The 27,665-nt window shown below is 33.6% G+C and overlaps 2 protein-coding genes and 1 long non-coding RNA gene across 4 annotated transcripts; all 3 read left to right on the top strand.

Annotated features, from left to right (window-relative positions):
- Positions 1-3,598: 3,598 nt before the first annotated feature.
- Positions 3,599-9,524, top strand: LOC108472082 (beta-galactosidase 15-like). Its single transcript, XM_053021429.1, has 20 exons — positions 3,599-3,718; positions 3,877-4,075; positions 4,681-4,820; positions 5,600-5,773; positions 5,861-6,069; positions 6,165-6,231; positions 6,329-6,421; positions 6,507-6,650; positions 6,753-6,841; positions 6,926-7,031; positions 7,117-7,204; positions 7,274-7,392; positions 7,491-7,652; positions 7,752-7,948; positions 8,037-8,140; positions 8,222-8,337; positions 8,432-8,656; positions 8,751-8,965; positions 9,052-9,328; positions 9,408-9,524. The coding sequence occupies exons 1-20, from the start codon at positions 3,599-3,601 to the stop codon at positions 9,522-9,524; spliced, it is 2,961 nt and encodes a 986-aa protein (XP_052877389.1).
- An 11,231-nt stretch (positions 9,525-20,755) lies between these two features.
- On the top strand, positions 20,756-21,460 carry LOC128284209 (pentatricopeptide repeat-containing protein At2g29760, chloroplastic-like). Of its 2 annotated transcripts, none has more exons than XM_053022054.1 (3): positions 20,756-20,790; positions 20,878-21,092; positions 21,186-21,460. In XM_053022054.1, exons 1-3 carry the CDS (start codon positions 20,767-20,769, stop codon positions 21,454-21,456), a joined length of 510 nt encoding a protein of 169 aa, XP_052878014.1. In that variant the 5' UTR covers positions 20,756-20,766; the 3' UTR covers positions 21,457-21,460. The 2 variants fall into 2 exon arrangements, with proteins under 2 accessions (XP_052878014.1, XP_052878013.1); XM_053022053.1 differs by having other exon boundaries at positions 20,765-20,798.
- Positions 21,461-23,735: 2,275 nt separating this feature from the next.
- Positions 23,736-25,252, top strand: LOC128283492 (uncharacterized). Its single transcript, XR_008273852.1, has 2 exons — positions 23,736-24,097; positions 24,908-25,252. It is a non-coding gene; the product is annotated as an uncharacterized LOC128283492 (long non-coding RNA).
- Positions 25,253-27,665: the final 2,413 nt, after the last annotated feature.

Below are 27,665 nucleotides of genomic sequence, written 5' to 3'. Positions count from 1 at the left end.
CAACATGTATTCTCGTTCCGTATTCGTCGAAGGAGATAGTTGTGCAGAAAGCTTGAAATGAGAAGCCAACGGGGTACTCACAGGTTTTGTCTGCTCGTTCATGCCAAACTGCTATAGTACCTTTTTCAAATACTGCTTCTGAGACAAGCTAACTCTATTATGAGCTCTATCTCTCCATATTTCCATGCCGAGAATCTTTTTAGCTTCTCCTAGATCTTTCATCTCAAACTCGAGATTGAGTTGAGTCTTCAATCTTTCAATCTCAACTTTGCTCTTAGATGCTATTAGCATATCATCAACATATAAGAGCAAGTATATGAAAGTTTCTTCTTGTAGCTTCTGAAAATACACGCAATGATCAAATTTACTTCTTGTGTACCTTTGCCCTTTCATGAACTGATCAAATCACTTGTACCACTGCCTCGGAGATTGCTTCAATCCATAAAGCGACTTTGTCAGTTTGCAAACCCAATTTTCTTTTCCAAGAACCTTGAATCCATCCTCCGGTGAGTCATATAGATTTCCTCTTCCAAATCACCGTGTAAAAACGCGGTCTTCACATCAAGCTGAACTAGTTCAAGATCATATTGCGCAACCAAGGCTAGCAAAATCCGAATAGACGAATGCTTCACAACTGGAGAAAACACTTCATTGTAATCTATTCCTTCTTTCTGAGCGTAACCCTTTGCTACCAATCTAGCCTTGTATCAATTTCAATTTTATCGAAATCCTTCCTTCTTTGCATATACCCATTTGCATCCAATTGCCTTCTTTCCCTTGGGTAGTGTCACCAACTCCCAGGTCTTATTTTTATGAAAAGACTGCATTTCTTCATTCATTGCTTGCTTCCACTTTACACCATCAGGGTTACTTACTGCTTCTGTGTAAGTAGAAGGAACATCATCATCTGCAATTGGAAGTGCATAGGCCACTATATCATCAAAGCGAGTAGGCTTACGAATCTCTCTTCTTGGCCTTCTATATGCAATTGAATCTTGTTGCTGTAGAGGTTCTTGGGTAGGAACCTCTTCATCATTTGTCCCTCCAATATTAGGCGGATCATCGTTAACCTTTTCAAGCTCCACTGCGCAAAGTACTACTGGTTTTGTCATCCTTTTGTGAATCCTTGTACTTCAACATGGTTGATTCATCAAAAGTCACATCTCTCTGAAAACAATTTTCCTTGTATTAGGACACCGAGACGGTATCCTTTTACTCTATCGCTTATACCCAAGAATAATGCTTTCTTTGCTCTTGGGTCTAACTCGATTCTTTACATGATAATATGCAGTGGAACCAAATACATGTAAAGAATCATAATCGATAGTGATTTACAGTCCACATCTCCATAGGAGTTTTTCTATTTATTGCGGTGATGGCAAACGGTTAATTAGATGGCACGATATGTAATCGCCTCACCAAAATTCTTTGTCCAATCCAAGATTGGACAACATACATCGAACTTTCTCCAAGATAGTTCGATTCATGCTCTGCCACCCCATTCTCATTGTGGTGTATCCCGAACAGTGAAGTGTCGCACAATGCCCTCATCTTGGCATACTTGTAGAAATGGATCGTTTTATACTCAAGACCATTATCGATCAAGTCGTTTGACCTTTCGACCGATCCGAGTCTCCACCATCTTCTTCCATTTCGAAATGCATCCAAAACTTCACTTTTCTTTTCATTAGATACACCCATACTTTTCTTGAATAATCATCAACAAAAGTAACAAATAGTGCATACCTCCCAAAGAAGCAACTTTGGTAGGTCCCCACACATCATCGTGAACGTAGTCCAGAATTCCTTTCATATTGTGAATTGCTGGACCAAATTTTACCCTCTTCTGCTTGCCCAGAACACAATGTTCACAGAATTCCATTTTGCAAGAATTTGCACCTTTCAACAAGCCTTGCTTCGCCAATATCTGCAAAGCTTTTTCACCAGCATGTCCCAATCGCATATGCCATAATCTGGTAGCCTCTGAATCTACATTTTTTGTAGAAATTGTTGATGTTGATCCAATAACTGTACTTCCATTTAAAAAGTACAAGTTATTTCTTCTTGTGCCTTTCATCACCGTCAATTGCCCAGCTACTACTTTTAGTAATCCATCTCTCAAAGTGATTGTGAGCCCTTTAGATTCTAGGGCCCCTAATGAGATGAGATTTTTCTTCAGGCTAGGTACGTAGCGAACATCTGTCAAGTCTTGGATTGAGCCGTCGTGATTCTTCAATTGGACTGTACCCACTCCCATTGTCTTACAAGCACTATCATTGCCCATAAGAACAATTCCACCTTCTAGCTCTTTAAGACTAGAAAACCAGTCCTTATTAGGACACATATGGTAAGTACATCCTGAATCCAAAATCCACTCATCCGTTTGACATGCCATTGCCATGCCAACCAAGCTAAAGTCGACTCCTCATCATGCTCGCTACACATGCATTAGAAATAGCCTTGCCCTTTTGTAGCTTAGGACAATTCTTTTTCCAATGCCCTTTTTCATGGCAAAAGGCACATTCATCTTTGGCGGGTCTCCCTTTGCACTTTCCCCTTCTACCAGATTTCTTTCTTTGTGTGAACGACCTCTTCATCGTTAAGACTTCGCGGTTGTATCTCCGTGATCTCTTTTATCTTTCTTTCGAGTCTCAGATCTATACAACGCACTACTGATCGCATCAAATGTGATCGTGTCCTTCCCATGAAGCAATGTGGTGGTAAGATGATCATATTCATCGGAAGGAATTCAACAACAATAATGCCTTGTCTTCATCTTCAAATTTCTCATCCAAATTTAGCAAGTCCGCTAAAATTTTATTGAATGAGTTCACATGGTCATTCATCGACATACCGGTGCATACGTGAATCGATAAAGTTTCTTTTTCATATAAAGCCTATTTTCAAGACTTTTCGTTAGAAACTTTTCTTCCATGTATCCCATAACTTCTTCACGATGTCTCCCTCATGATGAGTACTTCGCTCTTTGGCCAAACATAGGCGGATTGTACCACACCTGTCTATTGATCTTGGCCCACTCCTTGTCATCCATCTTGTCGTTTTTCTTCAAGGGCTATATCTAGCTCTTGCTGACATAAGACATCCAGGATCTCACATTGCCACATACCAAAATTATTGGTACCGTCAAATTTCTCTACTTCAAATTTTGCATTTGTCACAGTAGTCCTTGCTGATGACGATGCTGCTGCCATTTTTCTCCTCAATCCCAACCATCAGATAACGTGAACAGATCAGTATTCAGTAAATAGTGCCGATACGTGAATAGTAATCAGATATCGTGAATAGTGTCAGATATCGTGAATAGTACCGTAAACGGTCGTATTCCCCAAGTACGAATCTGGCTCTGGTACCAATTGTTGCGCGGAAGCGTGTGAAAGAGTAAAATTATTGTACTGAAAAATCACACCAAGTTCAATTCCCAGGAAAGAGAGGTAGATCACGAAGATCACTTAAATACCAAGTCTTTCCTAGGATATCCTCTATCGTAATTTAATAGCACAATAAATCACTCTACCACTCAATATTCAGAATGATAGTCAATGGATTGGAGTAGCTTCCTGTTGCATTTTTGTCAATGATGATGCTTCCCGGGATAAGTTTATCAACTGCAGAGCTGTTATCCATTGTAGAAATTCTGGACAAGCCGGTCGAAATGAATCTGTCTTTCGAGATACAGATCTTCGATGCGTCGATGCAGGTAGTTGGTTGTTTGGGAAACGTTTTAACCAGCCCATAACGAAGGATCACCTATTTTTTCGATATTGGTCGCGTGATAAATTATATCCATTTTCCTTAGAGGATAAATGTGGTGAATGTGAAATTAATAATTTATGGACAATAGATTGCTTAGATCAGGAATGCGATGAGCTTGAATTGTCTTTCACAGACCCGGATGTTCCCTGTGTTAAGGTGAAGAAGTGTGGTGTTAGAATGGTGTATGAGAAAGATTTGGAAGACATAAAAGAGCTGCATAGCCATGCCACTCACTGTTCTCCAAATCTTGAAGATGTCCATCAACACTCTGCTGATAACGATGGATCAATAGATTCAATAGGTAGCACTTCCCTTGTAAAACAAAAACCAAAATGGATGCAAAATTTTTTCAATTTTATAATGAGGTGATCGGGGAAGAAGCTGTAACTGTGGTAAACTACTTCACTAGCCTTGCCTATAAATTCTTTTTTTAGACCTTTTTATCGACCTTATTTACATCTTTTATGTTATTTAAAGTATTCATTTTGGACAACTTTACTCAACATATATTTTGATACGAGTATGAAATATGATTCTTCAAATTGTAATAGGGTGGAATATAATCATCTTTTACCTTTGTCATCAAACTATTTTCGCTAAATAAAACGCCATAGGAACCTGTACTCTGTTTTGGTGTTGCTTAAATAGTATTTAAATAGCTTCATTTTGTAGTTTATATAGGTCCTAAATAGTTAATACTACTCAAATGGGTTCAATTCATGCTACCAGAAGATCCCATATTGACAAAACCATATCACACAAATCATTCTACTCTGCATTCTGCAATAATCCAAGGGATGACTTCTCTGGAACAACAGTCCTTGAGCAAACTATTTTGAGACCACGGTGTGATTAAAGCTTACTTGAGGAAACATCGGTATGGAAATTGGCTATGTTTGGATCCAGTGATTAATGTCACAAGGCGAATGTGGGAGGCGGACAGCAAAGGGAAATTTACTGTAAAGAAAGTTGAATTTTCTCTTGATTCTGAGGGTTCATTGGTGCATCAAATGTGCAATGCTTCCTATTGCTGTCATTCCAGAATGGTATGCCTTCAAAATATTTTTTAAGGGATGGAGGTATTCTAACAATTAATGGTTCCATCAATTGTTGTTGGTGCAATGAAGTTGAAGAGAACTGTGATAATATTTTTCCTTCTTACTCCCTTTCTTGGAAAGCTTGGGGAGTGTTGTTTCAATGGTGGGGTGTTATGCGTGCGATTCCTTGAAATGTTGTGTATGAATGTTGCTGGATGTTTGGAATGTTAAGATGAAGTGGCTTGTTGCTATGGCGCTATGTTATGGTCATTGTGGGTAGCTAGGAATGAATGAGTTTGCTAACAACTTTAAATGCAATCTCTTTTTTGGATTAGAGCCATTGTTGGTGTTACACAGTGAAGTACTTCATCCTGTTTTCTCTAAAAGGTGTTAGCAAGATTGATCTACTAACAATGCTTTGGGATGGCAACTACTATGGTTGGCGTACTAACAAAAAGCAAGTCTTATTTGTTGATGAAAGAAATCTTAATTTAATATAACTAGAACTCTACAAGTTTTAATAATACGAAAATTTATAGATAATTAATTATAATTAAAAAAGTTTATTTAATTAATGCTGTTACATAGAACTAAAACTCAACTTTCAACATAATTTGCTGATTTAATCTCATATCACTGATTATATAAATCTATTTAAAACAACAAATAAATCAAAGTAAATATCTTTTGAAAATCAAGTATTTGATATGAATTCAATCACTACGCTTATAAATACGTTATCATACTCTACTGATTTTTCAATCAACACTTCTTTTTAGCTTTACTAGATAGAAAAAAAAATGAATATATTCAATATTTTATTTTCTTCTCTTATTTTTTCTTTCATCCTATTTCATTCGAATGCACTTAATGTCACTCATGATTCAAGATCTATCATAATTGATGGAAATCATAGAATTATTCTTTCGGGTTCGATTCATTATCCGAGAAGTACTGCTCCGGTAATAATTTACAATTGAGTTATTTGGGATATTTTTTATAATTTAATTCTGGATGATTGATTGATTATTTTTTTAATTTTTTATTAGATGTGGCCGGATCTTATAAGAAAGGCTAAAGAAGGTGGATTGGATGCGGTTGAAACATATGTGTTTTGGAATGCACATGAACCAGCTCGTCGTCAATATGATTTTAGTGGAAATCTTGATCTTATTCGATTTCTTAAAACAATTCAAGACCAAGGTTTATATGCAATTCTTCGAATTGGACCTTATACTTGTGCCGAGTGGAATTATGGGTAAATTAATTTATTTTAAAATTTTAACGAATTATGCTATTTCATAAATAATTTAACTATTTTTTTAGTATTAATAGTTTTATTTGTTTTATTAGAGGCTTTCCTGTATGGTTGCATAACATACCCGGAGTTTCTCTCCGTACTAAAAACGATGTCTTTATGGTAATTCTTCTAATTTTCAGTAAATTTTTTAAAAATCAATTCTATTTTTGTTTATTTTTATATATAAATAATGTCTTTAATTTTTCTTTATTTTTAGAATGAAATGAAAAACTTTACAACTTTGATAGTTGATATGGTCAAGAAAGAGAAACTATTTGCATCCCAAGGAGGAAACATCATTCTTGCTCAGGTATATATGATAAAATTTTATGTTTTATTAATTTTATTTTTGTCATATATTTTAAATAATATCAAAATAAAATGTATATATATAGGTTGAGAATGAATATGGGAATGTTATGGAACCATATGGAGATGATGGGAAATCATATATTAACTGGTGTGCCCAAATGGCTGATTCTCTTGATATTGGTGTCCCTTGGATCATGTGTCAACAAGCTGCTCCCCCAAAGCCTATGGTATTGCATTTTATTTATTTTTTTACTATATTATTTTATTTAGAAATAGATTTTTTTGAGATAATTGAAATTTGATTTTGATTTGTTTAATTATAATTGTAGTTGGAGACATGCAATGGTTGGTATTGTGATGAATACAAACCAAAAGACCCTAATACCCCTAAAATGTGGACTGAAAATTGGACTGGATGGTGAGTTTCTTTTTCTTCTTAAAATTGTTCTTAATTTAATTTAAATTATAAACTTTATATTAAATTTATTTTAATTAATTTTAGGTTTAAGAGTTGGGGTGGTGCAGACCCTCTTAGAACAGCAGAAGATCTTTCTTACTCTGTTGCTCGATTTTTCCAAAAGGGTGGTACACTACAAAATTATTACATGGTCAGTGATTTTTTTTTGAAATTAAATTCTTAAAATTAATAATTTAATTTTATTAATTAACCCCTATTTTCCCCAATTTTTTTAGTATCATGGTGGTACCAATTTTGGAAGAACTTCTGGTGGCCCATATATTACCACTACATATGACTACAATGCACCTCTTGATGAATATGGTAATTTTATGCCTTTGAATGTATATGTATAAAATATAATTATTGTAATTAATTATTAATTTTTATTAGGAAATTTGAACCAACCAAAATGGGGACATTTGAAGCAGCTTCATGATGTTCTACATTCCATTGAGTATACTCTTACAAACGGGGATGTTAGAAATGAAAAACTCAGTAATTTAGTCATGGTATTAAAATTAATTTATATATGAATTTATTTGAAAAAAATTATAAATATTTATCATTTTATTCTAATTATTGTTCTTAATTATATATATGATTTTAGGCTACTATTTATCAAACAAAGGAGAAATCAAGTTGTTTTTTGAGCAATACAAATACCAAAACAGATGCAAATGTTAACTTCGGAGGCATTAATTACTTTGTTCCAGCATGGTCTATTAGTATCCTTCCAGATTGCAGGGAGGAAGCATATAATACCGCTAAGGTAAACCCTATTTTCGTGTTCTGGGTTTATTACAGTTATGATAAATATGATATGATTGGAAATGGGTTTGTGGTTTTTTTTTTGAAAAAAATAAACTAGGTTTCTGCTCAAACTTCATTGATGGTTAAGAAATTGAACAAAGCTGAAGATGAACCGAGATCTTTGAAATGGACGTGGCGACCCGAGTTGATCGAATCGACTTCTATTCAAGGAAGGGGAGATGTTTCCGTTAACAAGATAGTTGATCAAAAGGATATGGCAAATGATGCTAGTGATTATTTGTGGTATATGACAAGGTAAATTTTTTAACTCACATTATATTTAATTCATATAATATAAATTATATATGTTTTGATTAATCAATTAAATTGTTTTTTTGGACAGCATTGATGTTGCAAAAGATGATCCCATGTTGAATGGAACAGTGACACTTCGTGTCAATGATACTGGTCATGTTCTTCATGCTTTTTTCAATGGAGAATATATTGGTAATTACAAACTATATTTTATATATATTATATTGAATTCAAAACATATTTATTTAAATTTATATGTATTTATTTTTGTAGGTTCTCAATGGTCAAAATATGGTGACAGCAATGTAACATATGTTTTCGAGAGGAATATTAAGCTATCCCCCGGAAAAAACTTGATATCATTACTTAGTGTCACCCTTGGATTCAAGGTATATACATATATATATATATATATATATATACACATACAACAAATTGAAAACCCCTAGAATTTTAATATATAATTGAATCAAAATAATGCAGAACTATGGTCCGATGTTTGATCTGGTTGGAGCTGGAATTACATCACCAATTGAGCTGGTTTTGAGCAAAAATGTCATCAAGGATTTGTCTTCAAATAAATGGACATATAAAGTTGGTTTGAATGGGATTTCGAACAAGTTTTTCAACACAAATTGTGCTTCAAAATCATCATCCAAATGGGTTTCGGACCCTATTCCAGTTGACAGGAACTTCACTTGGTATAAGGTAATTAAAACCAATGCATTTACCTACATATAAATCTTACATATAATGTTTAATTTTATTAATATTTATGTTTGATTTTTTTTTGAAATTTCAGACAACATTCAAAGCTCCATTGGGGAATAAACCAGTTGTTGTGGATTTACTAGGTTTAGGAAAGGGCATGGCTTGGGTGAATGGTCATAGTCTTGGTAGATATTGGCCATCTTATATAGCTGATAAGAATCTTTGTAAGACAGAGACTTGTGATTATCGTGGTAGATATAGTGATAGTAAATGTGTCTCTAAGTGTGGTGAACCTACCCAAAGATGGTAATCTTAAGTTTTTTACAAATATAAATATACATTTTTATATTATTAGTATTTTTTTAGTATTCTAATTTTTTTTTGTTTTATAGGTATCATGTTCCTCGATCATTTCTTAAAGACGGTGAGAACACTTTGGTATTGTTTGAGGAATTTGGTGGTAATCCTTCCTATGTACAATTCCAAACCGTTGAAATCGGATCGATTTGCATAAATACTCATGAAGGAAAAGAAGTAAAATTATCATGCCAAGATCGACCAATTTCAAAGATCAAGTTTGCTAGTTTTGGTAGCCCACAAGGTGTGTGCGGATCATTTGACAAAAGTGAATATGACTCTGAAGTGGATGTTTTATCAATTCTTGAAAAGGTAAGGTGTTTTATTTTTATTTTTTTAATATCTTGAAATATTTTTTTTCCTATGATATATGTTTTGAAAATTTTAACAGGAATGTGTAGGTAAAGAATCGTGCTCCTTCAAAATTACCGAAGAAAAATTCGGAAAACCTTCTTGTGAAATCAAAAAATTAGCCGTGGAAGCCGTCTGCAAAGATTTTACTTTTTAAATTATTTTTTCTTTTTAGTTTAATTTTTTAATTATTTAGTTGTTTTATTTTTTAAATTATTTTAGGAATCATCTTAGGATTTGTAATTACATAAATATAATAAAAGCATAGTTTATTTATTTATTTATTCTTTGCTTTCTTGATAAAGTTTCTGTTATAGATATAATATATAAACCTAAAAAATTTTAAAAAGGTTAAATGAAATTGATTTTGTAACTGCACAATTGTCTATATTTTAAGCCAAACTTTTGGTCCCTAAGTGTGGAAGCATTGGAGCAGCTTTAGAGACAGCAACCAACAAAGACATTTATTTTTGCTTTTAGATTACAAAAGTTGTCATTTAGTATGCTATAATCCAAACTTGTCTTTTTATAATGTAACAAATTTTTCAAAGATTTATGCACCTGATTTTGTTTTACAACCATAAGATATTAATACGTAATTCGGTTCGGTACTCGAGTTTGACACTTTTTTAATGTGGTACTTGTGTTAATTGTTTGGTTCAGTTTGTTACTTGTATTTGACAAAAGTTATATATTTTGGTATCTAAAAGTAATGATGTTAACTTTTTAGGGTTTAATTCGTGTTTTAAGATTGATTTGATGAAAGTTAATTGCTAATATTATTAGGTTTAAATTTTTCATGGATTTGTTTAATTTTGCATTTAACTTGTCAAATACAGTCCAATGGATGTGATTTACTTCGGGTTTTAGGGTTGGTTTGATGAAAGTTAATTGTTATTTTTCATCACTAAAACCTGAGTTAAGCACTAAAAAATTAAAATTATTAATTTTGGGTACCAAAATGTATAATTTTGTCAAATACATATACCAGATTGAACCAAAAAAATAACAAAGTACCACATTAGAGAAAAGTGTCAAACTTAGGTACCAAATTATGTGTTAAGTCTAATAAAATATTTTAATTATTTTACATTACATAAAATAAAATAAAATTTTAAATAAATAAACGTATATCTTTAAATAATAACTAATTACATTAATTAATAAAATAAATGATCGATGAATGGGATGAGGAGTATAATCGTCAAAAGGGGTCTTGGTTTCTAAGACAGATGTGTTGCTTGATGGAAGAGGAGGGGGCTCAGTTCAATGGCTGGTTATTGACAGTATTGAATACGAGCGAGTAAAACTCAATTAAAAAAAATAAAATAAAATTTTAAATTGAGTTAATCAAATTAAGTTATTCAAATTATTTGAGTTAACTCGAATAAGTAATTCGAGTTTCGAGTTTGAATTGAGTTTAATTTTACAATTAGAATAATTCGAATAATAAATTGGTATAAATACCCTTTTGGTCCCTGTCAAGTTTTAAAATGAGCAAATTGGTCTCTCTCAACACAAATTACAAAAAATAAAAAATAAAAAATAATTTCCAAAATTCAAAATAATTTTAAAATTCAAATTATTAATAAAAGTTTAAAATTTATTATTTTTTAAAAATTATAAAGTTTTCAAGAAAATTATAAAAATATATAAAGAAATATAGAAAATTAAAATTGTTTAGAATAATAATTTTGTGACCTAAATAAGTTAATTAATAATTCAAGTTTATCATACTAAAGTATTATTATTATTATTTTGCTTTGAATTTTTTTCAAATTTATGTGCTCTAACATGAAATTAGTTATATAACAGTATTTTAATTTGGCATGTTTAATTTTGGAATTTAACTCGAAGAATTTCACTTGATTCAACTCGAATTTTATCTCACTCGATTTGATTCTAAAAAAAATTAAATTAACTTAGGATGATAAAATAGGACTCGTAAACTTGATTAATTCAAAAAAAATTCACTGTCTGGACCCAATATTGCCCGGGCCCATAAACAAATATAACAGCCCAATATACCCAAGCCCAAAACTAAACCTTAGCCCAACTAGTCCTAAAACTTCTCAGCCGACAAACCCTAGCCCCCAAGTTCAATTGCCCATACTGTCTGCCATCGTCCCATACCCTCGTGCCAAGGGCCAACGCACGGCCTCACGTCGCCCCAGTCTCTGAACCCATACCCGAGTGCCAACGCATAGCCCCGTGCTCCGTACCTGCAAAAGAAAACAAACGAAAGCACCAACAAGCCAATACAAAAGCAGAGGACAAAAATTGTTGTTTTCTGAGTTATTCGGCTATAAAGCCTTTGATTTTCGATTGTAAAAAAAAAAACGAACAGATTACACAAAAAAAAGAGGAATCAAATACAAGGAAGTTGAATATTCTGCAAAGGTTGTTCCCTGTTTTCATTTTTACGCCTCTATTTTCCTTTTATTTTGAAATCTATCTCAAAAACAAAAAAAGAAAGCAAAAGAGAGGTTTACCTTGCGAGTTGGCCGTCGTTTCCCCTTCATTTCGTCGAAATCGAGGTTTAGAAGGGATCTCACAGCCGAAATGGTCATCCTTTGAAGCCCGGAGCTGTTCGTCTCTGCTGATGGACACAGATCGGCGCTAAAAGGGGAGTTATAAGGTCAGACGAGAGGGATAAGAGGGGCTAGGGTTTGATTGGCCGAATGATTCAGCTTTAGGTCCTTTTAAAGGATCAAATACGACGCCGTTTTAAGCCCGTTTCAATGGCTCAGAAACGACATCGTCTAATCGCGCCCGACCCGATCCAGTTTGCTGCCCCGATGACCGCGTGTTTTTGCGGTGAGGGTATATTTCCAAAATCAGCCCCTCCCCTTTCGCACCACGTTTCAATCAGCTCGCACTCATGCTTCAGGATTTTTTTTATTACCCCTGCGATATGTGCGCGTTTGCACTCTAGTCCCCGTCACAATGTCACATTTTGGGCATCTAGAATATTTCCACTTTAGTCCCTACATACTTGCGGATTATTTATTGACCCAATTTTCGATTTTTATTTATAAATTATTCATCTTATTTTAATTCATTTTATTTTAGTTTTCTATTTGTATAACTTACCTTTTAAACATGTTTAATATTTCTATATCGATCTATTTTAATAATTTTGTTTGGTTATATTTGTACATTTGTTTTTGAAGATTTTTATTTAGATTATTTCAACATTCTTGTAAAATTTTCTTTTAGATAATATATATATTTGTACATGTAGTATTTTAATTGTGTTTTTGACTCGTAATGCTTACTCTTTTAAAATTCCTAATATTCTTATATACGTGTATATATGTATCGAGTTCCTTTTGAAAACTCTATTTTGTTTATAAAATCATCGTTTTAAAATTCTTTTCACGTTAAACTATTTTAGCACTTTTAAATACTTATATATATATTAGTACATATATGTGATCTATATACTTTATTAGATCATGATTTTATACTTATAGTCGTCCTTGTGTAATGAGTTCAAGGTTCTTTTTATCATGTTATTTCGCTATTTATATGATATTTCTTTAAATATTCTATATGTGTGCCATGTACATTTTTTAAAATCAAGGTTCATAATTTGTAATTTATAATATTTGTACTTTAAAATGCTTAACATTTTTATATATTTGCTGAACTATTTCAATAACTTTTTCATATATTTTAACCATCATTTTATAGTCCATTTTATACTATATTATTTAAAATATCTATGTAACACTTGCTCAAATGTTTCACGTATATTTGTTCATAAATGGTCAACAATTTAGTTCTATGTACATATTTAGTCCCATACTAAGGTTATTTTATGAATTCTCTTAATTTTTTATATATATATATATATATATATATATATATATATATATATATACTTTCTTTTACATACATAAGTCACCTTTTTAAGAATACATTTTACCACACATTGTTTTGGTTTAAAATTTCACACTTAAATACTATTTTTATACATGTACACATGTTTCATAAATCTATTTTGTGTATTAAGTCTTGTCATATATCTTTATTCTCATTTTTTATATTACATTATTTAAATCATCATGTAGTTTGTCAACTTTTAAATGTATTTGTATTTAAAATATTTTGCATGCAATTTGACTTAAACTTTCATTCTATAATGTCGGTTTCGAAAAAGGTTTTATGTATATATCCTTAGTTTTATACAAATTTTCAACCTTTATTTGATATGTCCATTTATTCGTCATTGTTGTGAAATAGTTTTATACTATATTGCTTCTTTGGTTTGCATTTTGTTTGGTGCCTCTAATAATTTTTATTATGCCATGTATGTTGTCGTTGCATTTTATGTATTCATTATTATGTCAATTATTCTCCATGCATTATTATAATCGAGTTGCATTTTTAGGTTAGCTGTATTTAATTATTAATTTTTTAATTAATTGTATCTCGAATGCGCCTATTACCCCATATCATCGTTTTTCACTTGTTTTATGAAATGTGGTTTTACAAAATCTAAATTTTATGATTGATTTCGTCTTATTTCAAATAGAATTAATGCATTTTAAGTTAGTTTCACAATTATTAGAAATTCTTTAAAACGAAGACGATATTCGATATTTGGCAATTCGCGAAATAGTGCCCTAACGTGCTGGGTTGCAATTTCTCGTTTGCTTAAAATAATCAAATATCCCTTCAAAATTTCATGCATATCTTCTAAAAATCATTTAAAACGAAGGTAATATTCGGCGCTTGACAATTCGGGAATCATGCCCTATCGTGCTGGGTTATAATTCCTCGTTTGCTCAAAACAATCGAATATTCCTTTAGGTTTTCACTCATGTTTATTAAAGATCTTTCAAAATGAAGGCGATGTTCGATGTTTGGCGATTTGAGAATCGAGCCCTATCGTGCTGGGTTGAGCTTTTTCATTCGTCTTAAATAATTGAATATCTCTTCGAAATTTCACACGTATTTTCTAAGTTAAAGTAATGGTCAATGTTTGGAAATTCGAAGAATCATACTCTACTATGCTGGGTTTCGGTTTTCTGTCGGACTAAATAGTTGAACCTCCTTTTGTGATTTTCGAATTATAAATTTTCGGACGTCGAAACAAGAAGATTTTTGGCAACCAGCTCGGGTTATTCAACTTTTATTAAAAAGAGCCATATTCCAAAAAAAAAAAAATATTTTTAGACATAAGGACAGTATTTAATCGATTTGGTACCAATTTTGGGCGTAGTGAGGGTGCTAATCCTTCCTCATGCGTAACCGACTCCCGAGCCCATTTTCTGAAATTTTCGTAGACCAGAGTCGTTGTTTTAATAAACCGAAAATGTTTTATTAAAATAACCAAATTCTTAGATGACCCGATCACATCAAAACAAAGATCGGTGGCGACTCTATTTGCTTTTCAAAAATCAATTCCCCCGTATTTTCATTAAATATGAATATTTAAAATGTTTTGAAAGAGGGATGGTTTCGACACACTCAATTTGATCGAATGCTCACCCTTAGTATCCAAAGCGGTAATACCTAATAATTATAAAGTAAAAAAGATATTTTTAGTGCACCAAATATAAATCAAAATATTGGTTCAGTATTTTTAGGCATAGATAATTCAAAGTTGGATGTGCGTATTAGATATGAGTATGTGTTTGAATGAGTATATTTTTTTTTCAAAAGGTCTTTTCACGTATTAAAGAGTTCTTGAAGGGTGATATCTCAATGCTCATATTTAGATATACATTAGATACAAGTACCATATAAGATACTTAAAAAAAGTATCGGGGCAACATAGCTTTTAGTTATTAATGCTTTTGTATATTTTGAAGCTTATTTTTTATTTTTTCAACTGTTATTAGGGAATCAAGTAAGACATTTAATTTGAACGATGATGCCTTCTTAAAGATGAAAAATTTGAGATTGCTCAAAGTCCTTTGCCTCACAAATTGTGATGATCTCAAATATCTTTCCAATGAGCTACAACTTTTAGATTGGATAAGATATCCTTTAAGATCCTTGCCTTTAAGCTTCCAACTGGGCCACCCTGTTGCACTTCTCTTACCATTCAGTTGCATTGAACAATTATGGAAAGGAAATAGAGTAAGGATTAATTCACCTGATCCTTATGTTTTAGCTTAAGGTAGAAAAACAACAACAAAAATAACCTTTCTTTCTTTTTTCTTTTTTCTTTTTCTCTTTTCTCTCTAATTTATTATTGTTTTCAACAGTCCATGTATAAGTTGAAAGTGATCAACCTTGAAGGGTCCCTAAACCTTGAAATTCTGGATTTTGAAGGTTGTATAAGAATTGTACAAGTTCATCCACCCTTGGGAGTTCCTAAGAGGCTTAAACTTCTAAATTTAAGAGGGTGCAAAAGTCTTAGGAGTCTTCCATCCAAAATTGAAATGGAATCTCTTCAAACATTAATTCTTTTGGGCTGCTCAAGTCTTGTAAGGTTTCCGGAGATGAAAGGGAAAATGGAATGTCTAAAACTCTTAATCTTTCTGGTTGTTGTAAAGTTGAAAATTTTCCAGAGAATTTGAAGCAAGTAGAATATTTGGAAGAGCTAGACTTAAGTGAAACACGCATAAAAGAACCCCCATCCTTCATTTTTCAATTGAAAAATCTTAAAGTTCTATATTTCAATGGATGCGAGGGACCATCTAAGTTACAACAAAATATTCCTTCTCCTTTCAAGCAAACCCAAATAAGAAGGACAAGTTCTATGCGTCTGATGTTGCCTTTGCTGTCAAGTTTGAGTTCATTAAGAGAGTTAAAGCTAAGGGATTGCAATCTTCGTGAATGAGATATTCCTAGTGATATTTTTTGCCTATCCTCCTTGACAGATCTTGATCTTAGTGGTAACAATTTCATCAGCATACCTGAGTTTCTTACTCGACTTCCCAAGCTTAAACTTCTTATGTTATCAAATTGCAAAGAGCTTAAATCGTTGCCTGAGCTTCTAATAAGTATAGCAAGAGTCTGTATAGATGGTTGTGCTTCACTTGAAGTAGTTGCAAGCAATGGTTGTACTTTGAGCTATGGAATGCTGTTTAGCAAGGCTGAAAGGCTAAAATTGGTTGGCTATACCGCTAGTGACTGGGCTGGCTCGATAGATGACATGAAAAGTTGTTGAAGTTGGCTTCCATGCAGCTCATGCAATCAAGGAGAAATTTATGCACATAAGTCTTCCGGATGAAATACATGCAACTGAAGATGTTAATGCTACTGTTTCATCTCAGTTTCATTTTGTTACCTTTTAACAATGTTTTTTTGTAATTTAGTTTATTTTGAACTATGTTTGGATGATAATTGATATAACTTGATGGTAAAAGAGCTGGTTACCAGCTTTGTTCAAGTGTACAAGTTAATATTACCTAGTTCCAATGTATTAAGTGGAGTTAGGTAGTGTTTAGGTGATGAATTTGTTGATTTTGACCAGCCAATGTCTGGTATATGTAATGGCTTTATGCCAATGTTTCTTTTTGAATGAAATCATCAGTTTTTCCTTCCATATGCTCTATTTTTCTTTGCTTTCTAAATTCTGTTTCTATTCCTGCTTAAAACTCAAAGCTTGAAAACAAGCATTTTTTTGTTCATTCTTCATCCGGATACATTACATTGCTGTTAAAGTCCAGATTGAAGTTCATACTTCATCCGAATAAAGTGTGTCTAACACCAACAAAAGTACCTCAGGATATGTTTTCACCCTTGGTTCAGTTATATTTAGCTGGAGCTCAAAGAAGCAAAGTGTTGTTGCTTAATCAACTGCTAAAGCAGAATATGTGGCAGCTGATGGAGTTGTCAACCAAGCCATTTGGCTGAGAAAAACCTTAGCTAATTTGAACCTGCACCAAAGGGAAGTAACAGGGATCATGTGTGACAATCAATCCGCTGTTGTAATTGCACAGAATCCTGTCTTCCATGGGAGAACAAAACACTTTAAAATCAAATTTCATTTTGTTCGGGAGATGGAGCAAGCTCGAGAGGTGGAGCTGATTCATTGCAATTATGAGGATCAAGTTGCTGACATCTTGACAAAACCCCTTAGTGTGTCAAAGTTTAACAAATTAAGAGAGCAAATGGGAGTTTGCAGCATGGAAGCCAAGGAGGAGTGTTGAAGTTAGCCTCCATGCAGCACATGCAGCAAAGGAGCAGCATATGCACGCTCGAGACCTACATGCAGTAGCTGAAGCTCAATGTTGCTGTCTATTTTAGTTTCCCTTGTTACTTTAAATGATGTTTTGTAACTTACTTGAATTAGAACTAAGTTGTTAATGTACTTGATGTATTATGTTGACATTTGAGCTGGTAAATCAGCTTTACTAAGTGTGCAAGTTTAGTCTTTCAAGTTTCTATGTAATTAGTGGAGTTAAGTAATGTTTAGGTAATGTAAGCCTTACTTTGATCAGCAAAATGTCTGATATTTGTATTGGCATTATGCCATTATTCATTTTAAATGAAATTCATCAAATTTCCTTCCATATACTCTCCATTTTCTTTGCTTTGTTCTTAATTTTCAATCTTGAATTCTGTTTGTTTCTTCTGCAAGTCACGAGCTTTGCTGTGCAAGCATTTGTGTTCTAAGGCTGTTCATTGTTCAAAATCCCTAACAAGAATGATAGTCAATGGATTGGAGTAGCTTCCTATTGCATTTTTGTCAATGATGATGATTCCCGGGATAAGTTTATCAACTACAGAGCTGTTATCTATTGTAGAAATTTTGGACAAGCCGGTCGAAATGGATCTGTCTTTCGAGATATAGATCTTCGATGTGTCGATGCGAATAGTTGGTTGTTTGGGAAACTTTTTAACAAGCCCGTAACGAAGGATCACCTATTTCTTCGATATTGGTCGCGTGATATACATCCATTTTCCTTAGAGGATAAATGTGGTGAATGTGGAATTAATAATTTATGGACAATAGATTGCTTAGATCAGGAATGCGATGAGCTTGAATTGTCTTTCACAGACCCGGATGTTCCCTGTGTTAAGGTGAAGAAGTGTGGTGTTAGAATGGTGTATGAGAAAGATTTGGAAGACATAAAAGAGCTGCATAGCCATACCACTCAATGTTCTCCAAATCTTGAATAATGAGGAAAAGAAGAATTCTATCATATCATTAACTGAGTCTTGGGGGGTGTATTTAATACAAACGCTGCTATTAACTAACTAACAATATTAACCGTTTAACTAATCTTGTTTAACAATATAACTACGGTCTACTAATACTAAAGCTATCCATAACATGCCTCGAGCTTTATCAACTTTCTTCCCTGCTCAAAACAAGCTATCCATAACAGTCCAACACTCTGCTGATAACGATGGATCAATAGATTCAATAGGTAGCACTTCCCTTGTAAAACAAAAACCAAAATGGATGCAAAATTTTTTCAATTTTGTAATAAGCCGATCGGGGAAGAAGCTGTAATTGTGGTAAACTACTTCACTAGCCTTCCCCTATAAATTATTTTTTTAGACCTTTTTATTGACCTTATTTACATCTTTTATGTTGTTTAAAGTATTCATTTTGAACATCTTTACTCAACATATATTTTGATACATTTATGAAATATGATTCTTCAAATTATGTAATCAACTCTAAATTTTGAGTATAGACATGTTGAACACCAACTTGTATTGAATGACATGTTTTGTTTGAAAGACAACATAGTGTTTTTATACATTTGAAAATTTATTCATATAATTAATTATTTTTTAAATGATTGAAACTTGTATTGTTTAATGAATTTTATTATTTATGTATTAAATTTTATGTTATATGTATAAACTTACATCTATATTTTCACTGCATGAAGAAGCAGGTAATAGGGTGAAATATAATTGTTGTAGGCCAATTTTAGCCCATTTATATCAAAACCCAATTTAGCCCTACCTAACCCACTAAAATTAAACCCCAAACCCAAGATCTTAACTACCCAAAGCCCAATTTACATTAAAACCCGAATGGCACAAGCTCTAAGCCCAAATAAAAAAAAAGAAAAACCCTAATCTTTCTAAACCTAGCTGCTGCCGACTTAGCCTCTGCCACCTCCCCACTTGCCTCTGACGACCTTGCAGCACCGCCCCATCGGTCATAGAATCTCATACTTGATAGAATCTCATACTTGATAATTTTTCTCTTATTTTTCGCTTATAGAATCTCATACTTGATAATTTTTGGTTCTAGTTACCAAACGACTGGTGTTTTATTTTGCAGCCATTTGCAAATTCAAAAAAAATATTTGATGTTATTATGCCTGGAAGTGAAATCCCAGAATGGTTTAGCCGACAGACAGGTGGCTCTTCAATTAAGATACCTCTACCTCTCAATATTCAAAATGATAGTCAATGGATAGGAGTTGCTGGGTGTTGCATTTTTGTCAATGATAATGCTTCTAGGGATGAGGAGGTTATCATCTGTAGAGCGGTTATCGATTGTAGAAAATCTGGACAAGTTGATGAGAGTGACTGGTTGGGCTGGTTGTTAGGTAAACAAAATAACCAGCCTATAACGAAGGATCACCTTTTTCTTCGTTATTGGTCACGTGACAAATTATATCCATTTTCCTTGGAAGATGAAAGTGAAACAAAGAATTTATCAACAATAGATTGCTCAGAACAGGAATGCAATGAGCTTGAGCTGTCTTTCACAAACCCAATTGGTCCCGGTGTTAAGGTGAAGAAGTGTGGTGTTAGAATAGTGTATGAGAAAGATTTGGAAGAGATGGATCAATTAAAAGAGCAGCATAGCCATAGCAGTCAATGTTCTGCAAATTTTGAAGATATTCATCAACACTCTGCCGATAACGATGGATCAATAGGTAGCACTTCCCTTGTAAAACGAAAGCGTAATATCTACGAGGAGATGAAGGAAGAAGGTCTGCAACCAAAACGGATAAAAGAAATTTTCAATTTTCTAAGGGGCCGATCTTGCAAGAAGCATTAATTGTGGTAAACTACTTTACTAGCCTTATCCTATTAAATCTTTTTCTAGACATTTTTATCTACCTTGTTTACTATTTTTTTGATAGAATACCTTATTTATATCTTTTTTATTTTATTTAAAGTACACATTTTGGACATCTTTACTCAACATATATTTTGATAAAGATTATGAGATATGATTCTTAAAATATATATATATACACATATATAAACAACTCTAAAATTTGAGTATAAACATGTTGAACATGATCTAGTATTCTGCACATATCTCAGATTTGGGTGACAGTTTCTCATACCATTTAAATTTTTTCATATAATTCAAATTTTTATATGATTGAAACTCATAAAGTTTGATGGATTTTTTTTTTTTTGTTACATTTTATGTTATATGGATAAACTTACATCTATATTGTAGGTGGAAGAAAAATAGTCAACTTTGAGACAAAATGTGGAGAAAGATGGAATGCTCCATGAGGAAGCAGGTAATAAGGTGAAAATCCTGTGATAACGGGATGTTACTATGATGAAGCTTTTGATTTGTTTCTTGACATGGTTTTATGTGGTGTTAGGCCAAGTGCTGTAACCGTGGTCAGTTTGGTTCAAGCTTGTGGGGTGTGTTCAAGGATTCCTTCTCGTATTTGGAATGGGAACCGATGTTTTGGTGCTCACTGCATTCGTTGATATGTATAGTAAGATGGGTGAACATAAAAGAGCTCGATCAGTTTTCATTTTTCAATATCATGCCTGCAAAAAATCTGGTTTCATGGAATGTTATCATCTCAGGGTATGCTCAGAATTGTTTAGTAAACGAATCTTTCTATCTGTTTCGGAAATTAGTATTAACTGGTGGCAGTTTTGATTGAGGAACCATAATTAGCCTTCTCCAAGGTTGTGCTCAACTAGCAGATTTGGAAACTGGGAAGGTTCTCCATGGCTATACTTTTCGGAAAGGCCTCATCATGAACCTTATTTTGTGTACATCAATAGTAGATTTGTATTCCAAGTGTGGCGCCTTAAAGGAGGCAAATTTCGTGTTTGATAGGATGAAGAATTGGAATGTGATTACCTGGATTGCTATGCTTGTTGGATTAATACAAAACAGGCACGCCGAAGATGGCATAAGATTAATACAACTCTGGTTAGTTTAGTCCATTGTTGTGCACACAGGGGCGAAACCAGGGGGGGCAGGCATGGGCCCTGGCCCCCCCTAAAATGGGAAATTTTCATTTAGGCCCTTTAGATTTTTTTAAAATTTTAAATTAGTAAAGGTAAAATTACACTTTGGCCCCCCTAAAATTATAAAAATTTAATTTAATCCTTTAAAAATTATAAATATATAGACTATAAAAAATTAAAATTTCCTTCGGCCCCCCTAAAATTTTTTTTCTGGCTTCGCCCCTGTGTGCACACTTGGGTTTGTTGAAGAAAGGAAGGAGTGTCCATGCTTGATTGTTACGGCATGGTTATGCTTTCAATATAGTTAACTGGACAGCCTTGATCAATATGTATGCCAAGTGTGGAAACATTAACTATGCCAATAGGGTATTCGAAGATGTGTCCTTTCTTAAAGATGTCATATCATGGAATTCTATGATCACAGGCTAAGGCATGCATGGTTAAGGACACAAAGCTCTTGATCTCTATCGCCAACTTTTAGAGGAGAAACTCAAGCCGAATAAAACTACATTTGTCTCTCTTCTATCCGCTTGTAGTCACTTGGGGCTTTTGGACCTGGAAGAAGTTTGTTTCTGAGCAGATGCAGAAACACATATTGGCATAAAACCTCAGAATATTTATCGAGCTTGGACGCAACAAACCTGGGAATTTACATCATGTTAACGAACATATATGCTGAAGCAAGGAGATGGCGCGGAGTAGATCATATTTGAGGTCTCATGAGAAGACAAGGACTAAAAAAACACCAGGATACAGCCTGATTGAAGTTGGAAAGCAGCTCCATGCCTTTTTTGCTGGCGAAGATTCGCATCTGAATTTGGATGAAATCAATCAGATTCTCAAGAACATGAAATTATTACTCGAAGCTTTAGGTTACATGCCGGATACAATTCGTGTTCTTCATTACATGCCCTTTTTTTTTTTATTGCTTTAGGACTTTTAAATGCACCAGCAGGAAGCTTGATAAGGATCACTAAGAATCTCCATGTATTGCCATACGGTGATGGAGATTATCATAAGAGATGCTAACTCTTTCCATCACTTTGTTAATGGAAAATGTTCTTGCAATACTATTGCTGAAAAGGATATGACTGCATTGAAACTGTGATAGAAACTGCTGGTAATGAAAAGTATGAAAAATTATATAGCATATAAATGGAAAATGATAGCTTGGAAGGATATTTAATTTGTTTTTCAAGCTCTCTCTCTTATATGTAAGAGCAGAGAACTTTGGATTATATAAATATTAAAATAGTAAAAATTTATATTATGTTTTAATTATTACTTTTTCATAATGATCATGCTAATCTCTAATTCTTAAGTGCATAAAACACAAACCGTCCGACACATTAATTAAAGTAGGCTCCACTTTGTCAACTCTCACCTTCTTGATTCCTTTTGGGAAAAGCATCACTGCTCATCTATGACCTCATGCGTTATTATTGGAAAAAGAAAAAGTGGGAAATGCATAGAGAAATTGCTTAGAAACCTTTGCTGTTCCCTGGAAATTTGAACTGTTTTTCTTTCTTGTTGCTTATATACTTATTGTTTCTCGTTTCTTTCTGGGGTATTGGGTGGTTTGTTTTCTGGTTTTGAACACCAAACTGAGATACCTTTTTCTTGTCGTACGTTGTCATGTTGTCGTTACCTTCAACTTCCTCATCTATTTCTAAAATGAAATATTGTAGAGCTGTTATCCACCGTAGACATTCTAGACAAGTCGATGAGAGTGACTGGTTCTGGTTGGGCTGGGTATCCGGTAAACAAAATAACCAGCCTATAACAAAGGATCTCCTTTTTCTTCGTTATTGGTCGCCTGACAAATTATATCCGTATTCCTTGGAAGATGAATGGGAATGAGGTTATTAATCTCTATTTTCTCCTTACAAAATCTCATACTTGAGAATTTATGGTTTTAGTTACCAAACCACTTGTGTTTTATTTTGCAGTCATTTCCAAATTCAAGAAATTTGATTTCTATTATTATGCCCTGAAGTGAAAAGTGACTCTTCAATTAAGATACCCCTACCTATCAACCTTCGGAATGATAGTCAATGGATTGGAGTTGCTTCTTGCTGCGTTTTTGTCAATAATGATGCTTCAAGGGATGACGAGGTTATCCTTTGTGGAAAATTTATCCATTGTAGAAATTCTGAACAAGCCAGCTGTAATGGATCTATTTTTCGAGGTAAAATCCTCGACAGATTACTTGGAGTGGCCGGTTGGTGGGTAGACGATCTAAGCAGCCCATAATTCGTTATTGGTCGCATGATAAATTATATCCATTTTCTTGGAGGATAAATATGATGACTGTGAGCTTGAGGTGTCTTTCATACATCCATGTAAACGCAATGCTAAGGTGATGAAGTGTGGTGTTAGAATAGTGTATGAGAAAGATTTGAAAGAAATAAAAGAGTTGCAGTGCCATACCACTCCATCTTCTCACATCCACCAGCACTCTGCTCACAACCATGGATTAGTAGGTAGCACTTCTCACATAAAACGAAAACGTAATGTCTGCGAGGAAGCGGAGGAAGAATGGCTGCAACCAAAATGGATGCAAAAGATTTTCAATTTTATAATGGGTCAATCGGGGAAGAAGCATTAGCTTAGGTAAATTACTTGACCAACCTTTTCCTATTAATTTTTTACGCATCTCTGTTATTTACAAATTTTATTTCATTTAAAGTAATTATTCTAGACTAATTTACATATGAGATACGTTTATTATATACTAAAATTTTTTTAATCATACTTATATTAAACATGTACATATCCCATTGATAACATAGGCTTTATATCAATTAAAATTTTAGTCACTTAAAAGTAAAAGGTGAGAAACGCATACAGAAATTTTTTAGAAAAGTCGATTGTTGTTCCTGTAAATTTCATCTGTTTTTCTCTTTCCTCATGCTCATATGCTTACTTGTAGAGTTAAAACTTTTCATTGTCAGTGTACCACAATGATACAAAGACGAGATTTATCGAGTTATCAAGATGAATTTAAGTTTGGACATAAAATTTTAGTCAAACTCTATTTTTAGTCTCTATACCATATGTAAGTTGTAGATATTTTAATTTGAACAATTTTAATTTTGGTGGTCATTAATTATATGTAATTACAGTAATTCTGAGCATGCATGCAAGCTTGGTAATCACTTATCATCTTAATTTAATTGGTTTCATGGATTGAACAATTAACGGGCTTGACCCCTAGGGTGTTTTTTGTTGCCATAACCGTAACTTTGCCAGCCTCCAGCGGCGATAACAGTAGTATTGAAGGTTCATATGCACTGTGAAGAGATATAATTAAGAAATTAGAAACTGCATAGGTTGCTTGATCATCAGAATGAGATGATTCAGAGATCATCCTACAGTGTTTTACTACCCGATTGACATTTGCCTTGTAAACACAAATTACAGGAAGACCGATGTGAAGAATCATCAAGTAATAGTATTCCGCAAACCTGGTAGATTACGTATACAAGAGAACCAAAACATGGAAGAAGCAGAGAAGAAAAACACGCAGGAGAGAAGAAAGAAGAAGATGAGTGATATCAAACGAAGTGAATATTACCCATCCAAGTACTACTCCGAGTTTGCATATACACCTCAAATTTTCAGAGACCTGCTCTCTCATGTAGGATCCATCTACCTGGCCACCATTTTTCCTGTTCTACCTGCTACTATTCTAATTACCCATTTTGTCAGATACCATATATGCAATTTTCTACCTACTTCCGTTTATATTAGTTTATATTCTCTTAATTACTTCAGATACTATATATATATAGGCAGCAAACTAAAAATGCATAATAACACAATATCATTGGAGACTACAATGAATAGTCACCATCCAGCACTATCGCTTCTACTTTGGTGAGCACCACACGTCACATACTTACCAAAAATAGATGCAAGGGCCAGTTGGGTCCTCTTCCCCTTTCGAATGTAGAATTGCAATGTTTTGGTCATGAGAAAGAAGGTGAAATCTCCATTAGAGGTGCAGGAAAATTATGATGTGACCATTGTAATTTACTTTTTTTTAACAAATTAACATATTCAAATATTAAACCAAAACCAAAACCTCATTGAATATATATTCAAATATTTAGTGGGAGCCAAGGCCCTGAAATCGCTCATTCATTCTTGAAGGGGCTGAGGAGCAAAAGTATGTTGTTACTTCTTTTTTCTTTTTCTGAGAAAAAAGGAGCCCAAACTGATTTTTAGTTGGAAAAATGGAGGGAAGACTATGAAATGTTGAAGGAATGATAAGAGTAATCCCTGTACTAGGACGCCTACATAGTACAATTGTGTTTAACTCCATATTTTGAATCTAAATTCATAAGCACAACCTGTATAAACTAAATTTACATAAGAAGACTCAGTATAATTAAAATTAAAAGGAGTGATGAGATATTCAAATGCAAACGATTTGATGTATGGAGGAAAACTGAGGCTAGACACAATCGATGGATGGAGTGAAGACCACATTGAATTTATTAACGACATTATTAAATAGACGGCATGAAGGGACAACGCATGCAGCGTCCGTAAGCCAATGGGAGTGCAAGAAAGAATAATATTAGTAAAATGCGTCGTTGTTGGGTTTTTGAGCACTTTAACCGGGTAAAGTAAGAGCTTCAGCAAAAGCTTTAACAGCAACGTATTATACCCGGATAAAATATGAAGGAAAAATGCTTGGAGTTCAAGCTTTTAGCTACTGTCAAGAATGAAGAACATAACTTAGAAGTTTTTAGAAGGCAAAGAAAGATGGAGCATATGGAAGAAAATCTGATGATTTCATTCAAAAGAAACGTTGGCTCAAAGCCATTACATATACCAGTCATTGGCTGGTCAAATTCATCACCTAAACACTACCTAACTCCACTTATTACATTGGAACTTACAAAACTAAACTTGTACACTTAAGTAAAGTTGGTCATCAGCTCCTACATCATCAAATTACATCAAATGTAAGCTTAAACTAAGTTCAAAATGAGCTAGAACACACTACATAAACTTGGTTACAAAAAAAATAAACAGCTTCAGTTAGACGTACTTTACCCGGGTAACTTATGTGTATGAATTCTTGCACATACTTTACCTGGACAACTTATGTGTATTTGTTCTTACGTGCTTGAATCTGCATGGGCTGTATGGAGGCCAACTTTTCTGGTTCAAGATGCATACTTCACCCAGTAATAATACAACAGTTTGATCTCTTTTCTTCACAGCTGCATGCATGGCTCGGGCTGCTTTTTGACATGTTGGAAATTCACATGCTACATGCAGGCCAATTTCCAATACTCCTCCTTGGCTTGCATGCTGCAAACTCTTGTTCATTAAGCATTCTCTGATGATTTGGTTCACTAAATCATTTTTCTCATCTCCTTTTGCTTCCAAATCTCTTTGAAGGTCCTTGACCATTTGCTTTAACTCCAATTTTTGATTCTCCATTTCATTCAGTTTTTCGGATGACTTTTGTTTCTTTCTCTCAAACTGCAATTCCAGTTATGCTTTCTGGATATGAAGAGATTCCAGCTGCTGCTGCAATGTGTTTGCCTCATCTATTAACCTTTGTACTTGATTTGATGCTTCATCACCTTCAAATGCAAAATTTTCTTTTAACAAAGCCTTCTCTAATAGCAGATTATTTACCTGAGCAGTCAAGTTCTTCATACCAGACAATGATTCACTGTTATCATCCTCAAGTTTCTTCGTGAGAATAAAAATTTCTTTTTCTCTCTTTTCTAACGTTATTTCGAGTTCTGAAATGCGGGATTGGAGTCCTATATTTTGTTCTCCCAGTTTTTCTGCTTCACTTGCTTTGTTCTCTAACTGCTCCGCCATATCTCTGTTAATTGCTTGCAATGATTTCAACTCAAGTTCCAAGCTAGTTACATGTGCTTCTAATTCTTTTATCTGAGCAGATGTTTGGTTCCCATGCATATCATGCACCTCTTTGAGTGTCAAAAATTTCCTTTCTTTCTCAACTGAATTAGTGAAATTTTCAACCAAATCTTCTTTGGTTAGTTGAGCCATTGACATGTAGTTGGCATGGCTAAGCCTCTTGTGACACAACTTGGATTCATCTCCAGCAGCTGTGTAGGCACTATCTGGACTCTTATTCCAGTCCACAATGAAACTTTTTTCTGTCATAGCTACTGTCATGAGCTTG

Source organism: Gossypium arboreum, chromosome 11 (genome assembly GCF_025698485.1).
Source record: "Gossypium arboreum isolate Shixiya-1 chromosome 11, ASM2569848v2, whole genome shotgun sequence".
Lineage (NCBI taxonomy): Eukaryota > Viridiplantae > Streptophyta > Magnoliopsida > Malvales > Malvaceae > Gossypium > Gossypium arboreum.
The sequence above is the reverse complement of the archived record's forward strand: the minus strand, read 5'-3'. Positions and strand labels throughout refer to the sequence as shown.

Excerpts from the sequence above, each read along its gene's own strand:
- LOC128284209 (XM_053022053.1), top strand. The coding sequence starts at position 20,772 with ATGCTCCATGAGGAAGCAGGTAATAAG. Across the intron at positions 20,799-20,877 it reads ATGAGGAAGCAGGTAATAAG|GCCAAGTGCTGTAACCGTGG; the intron begins GTGAAAATCCTG and ends ATGTGGTGTTAG. Across the intron at positions 21,093-21,185 it reads TGGAATGTTATCATCTCAGG|CCTTCTCCAAGGTTGTGCTC; the intron begins GTATGCTCAGAA and ends AACCATAATTAG.
- LOC108472082 (XM_053021429.1), top strand. The coding sequence starts at position 3,599 with ATGATGCTTCCCGGGATAAGTTTATCAACTGCAGAGCTGTTATCCATT. Across the intron at positions 6,842-6,925 it reads ACTGAAAATTGGACTGGATG|GTTTAAGAGTTGGGGTGGTG; the intron begins GTGAGTTTCTTT and ends AATTAATTTTAG. Across the intron at positions 8,141-8,221 it reads TTTCAATGGAGAATATATTG|GTTCTCAATGGTCAAAATAT; the intron begins GTAATTACAAAC and ends TTATTTTTGTAG.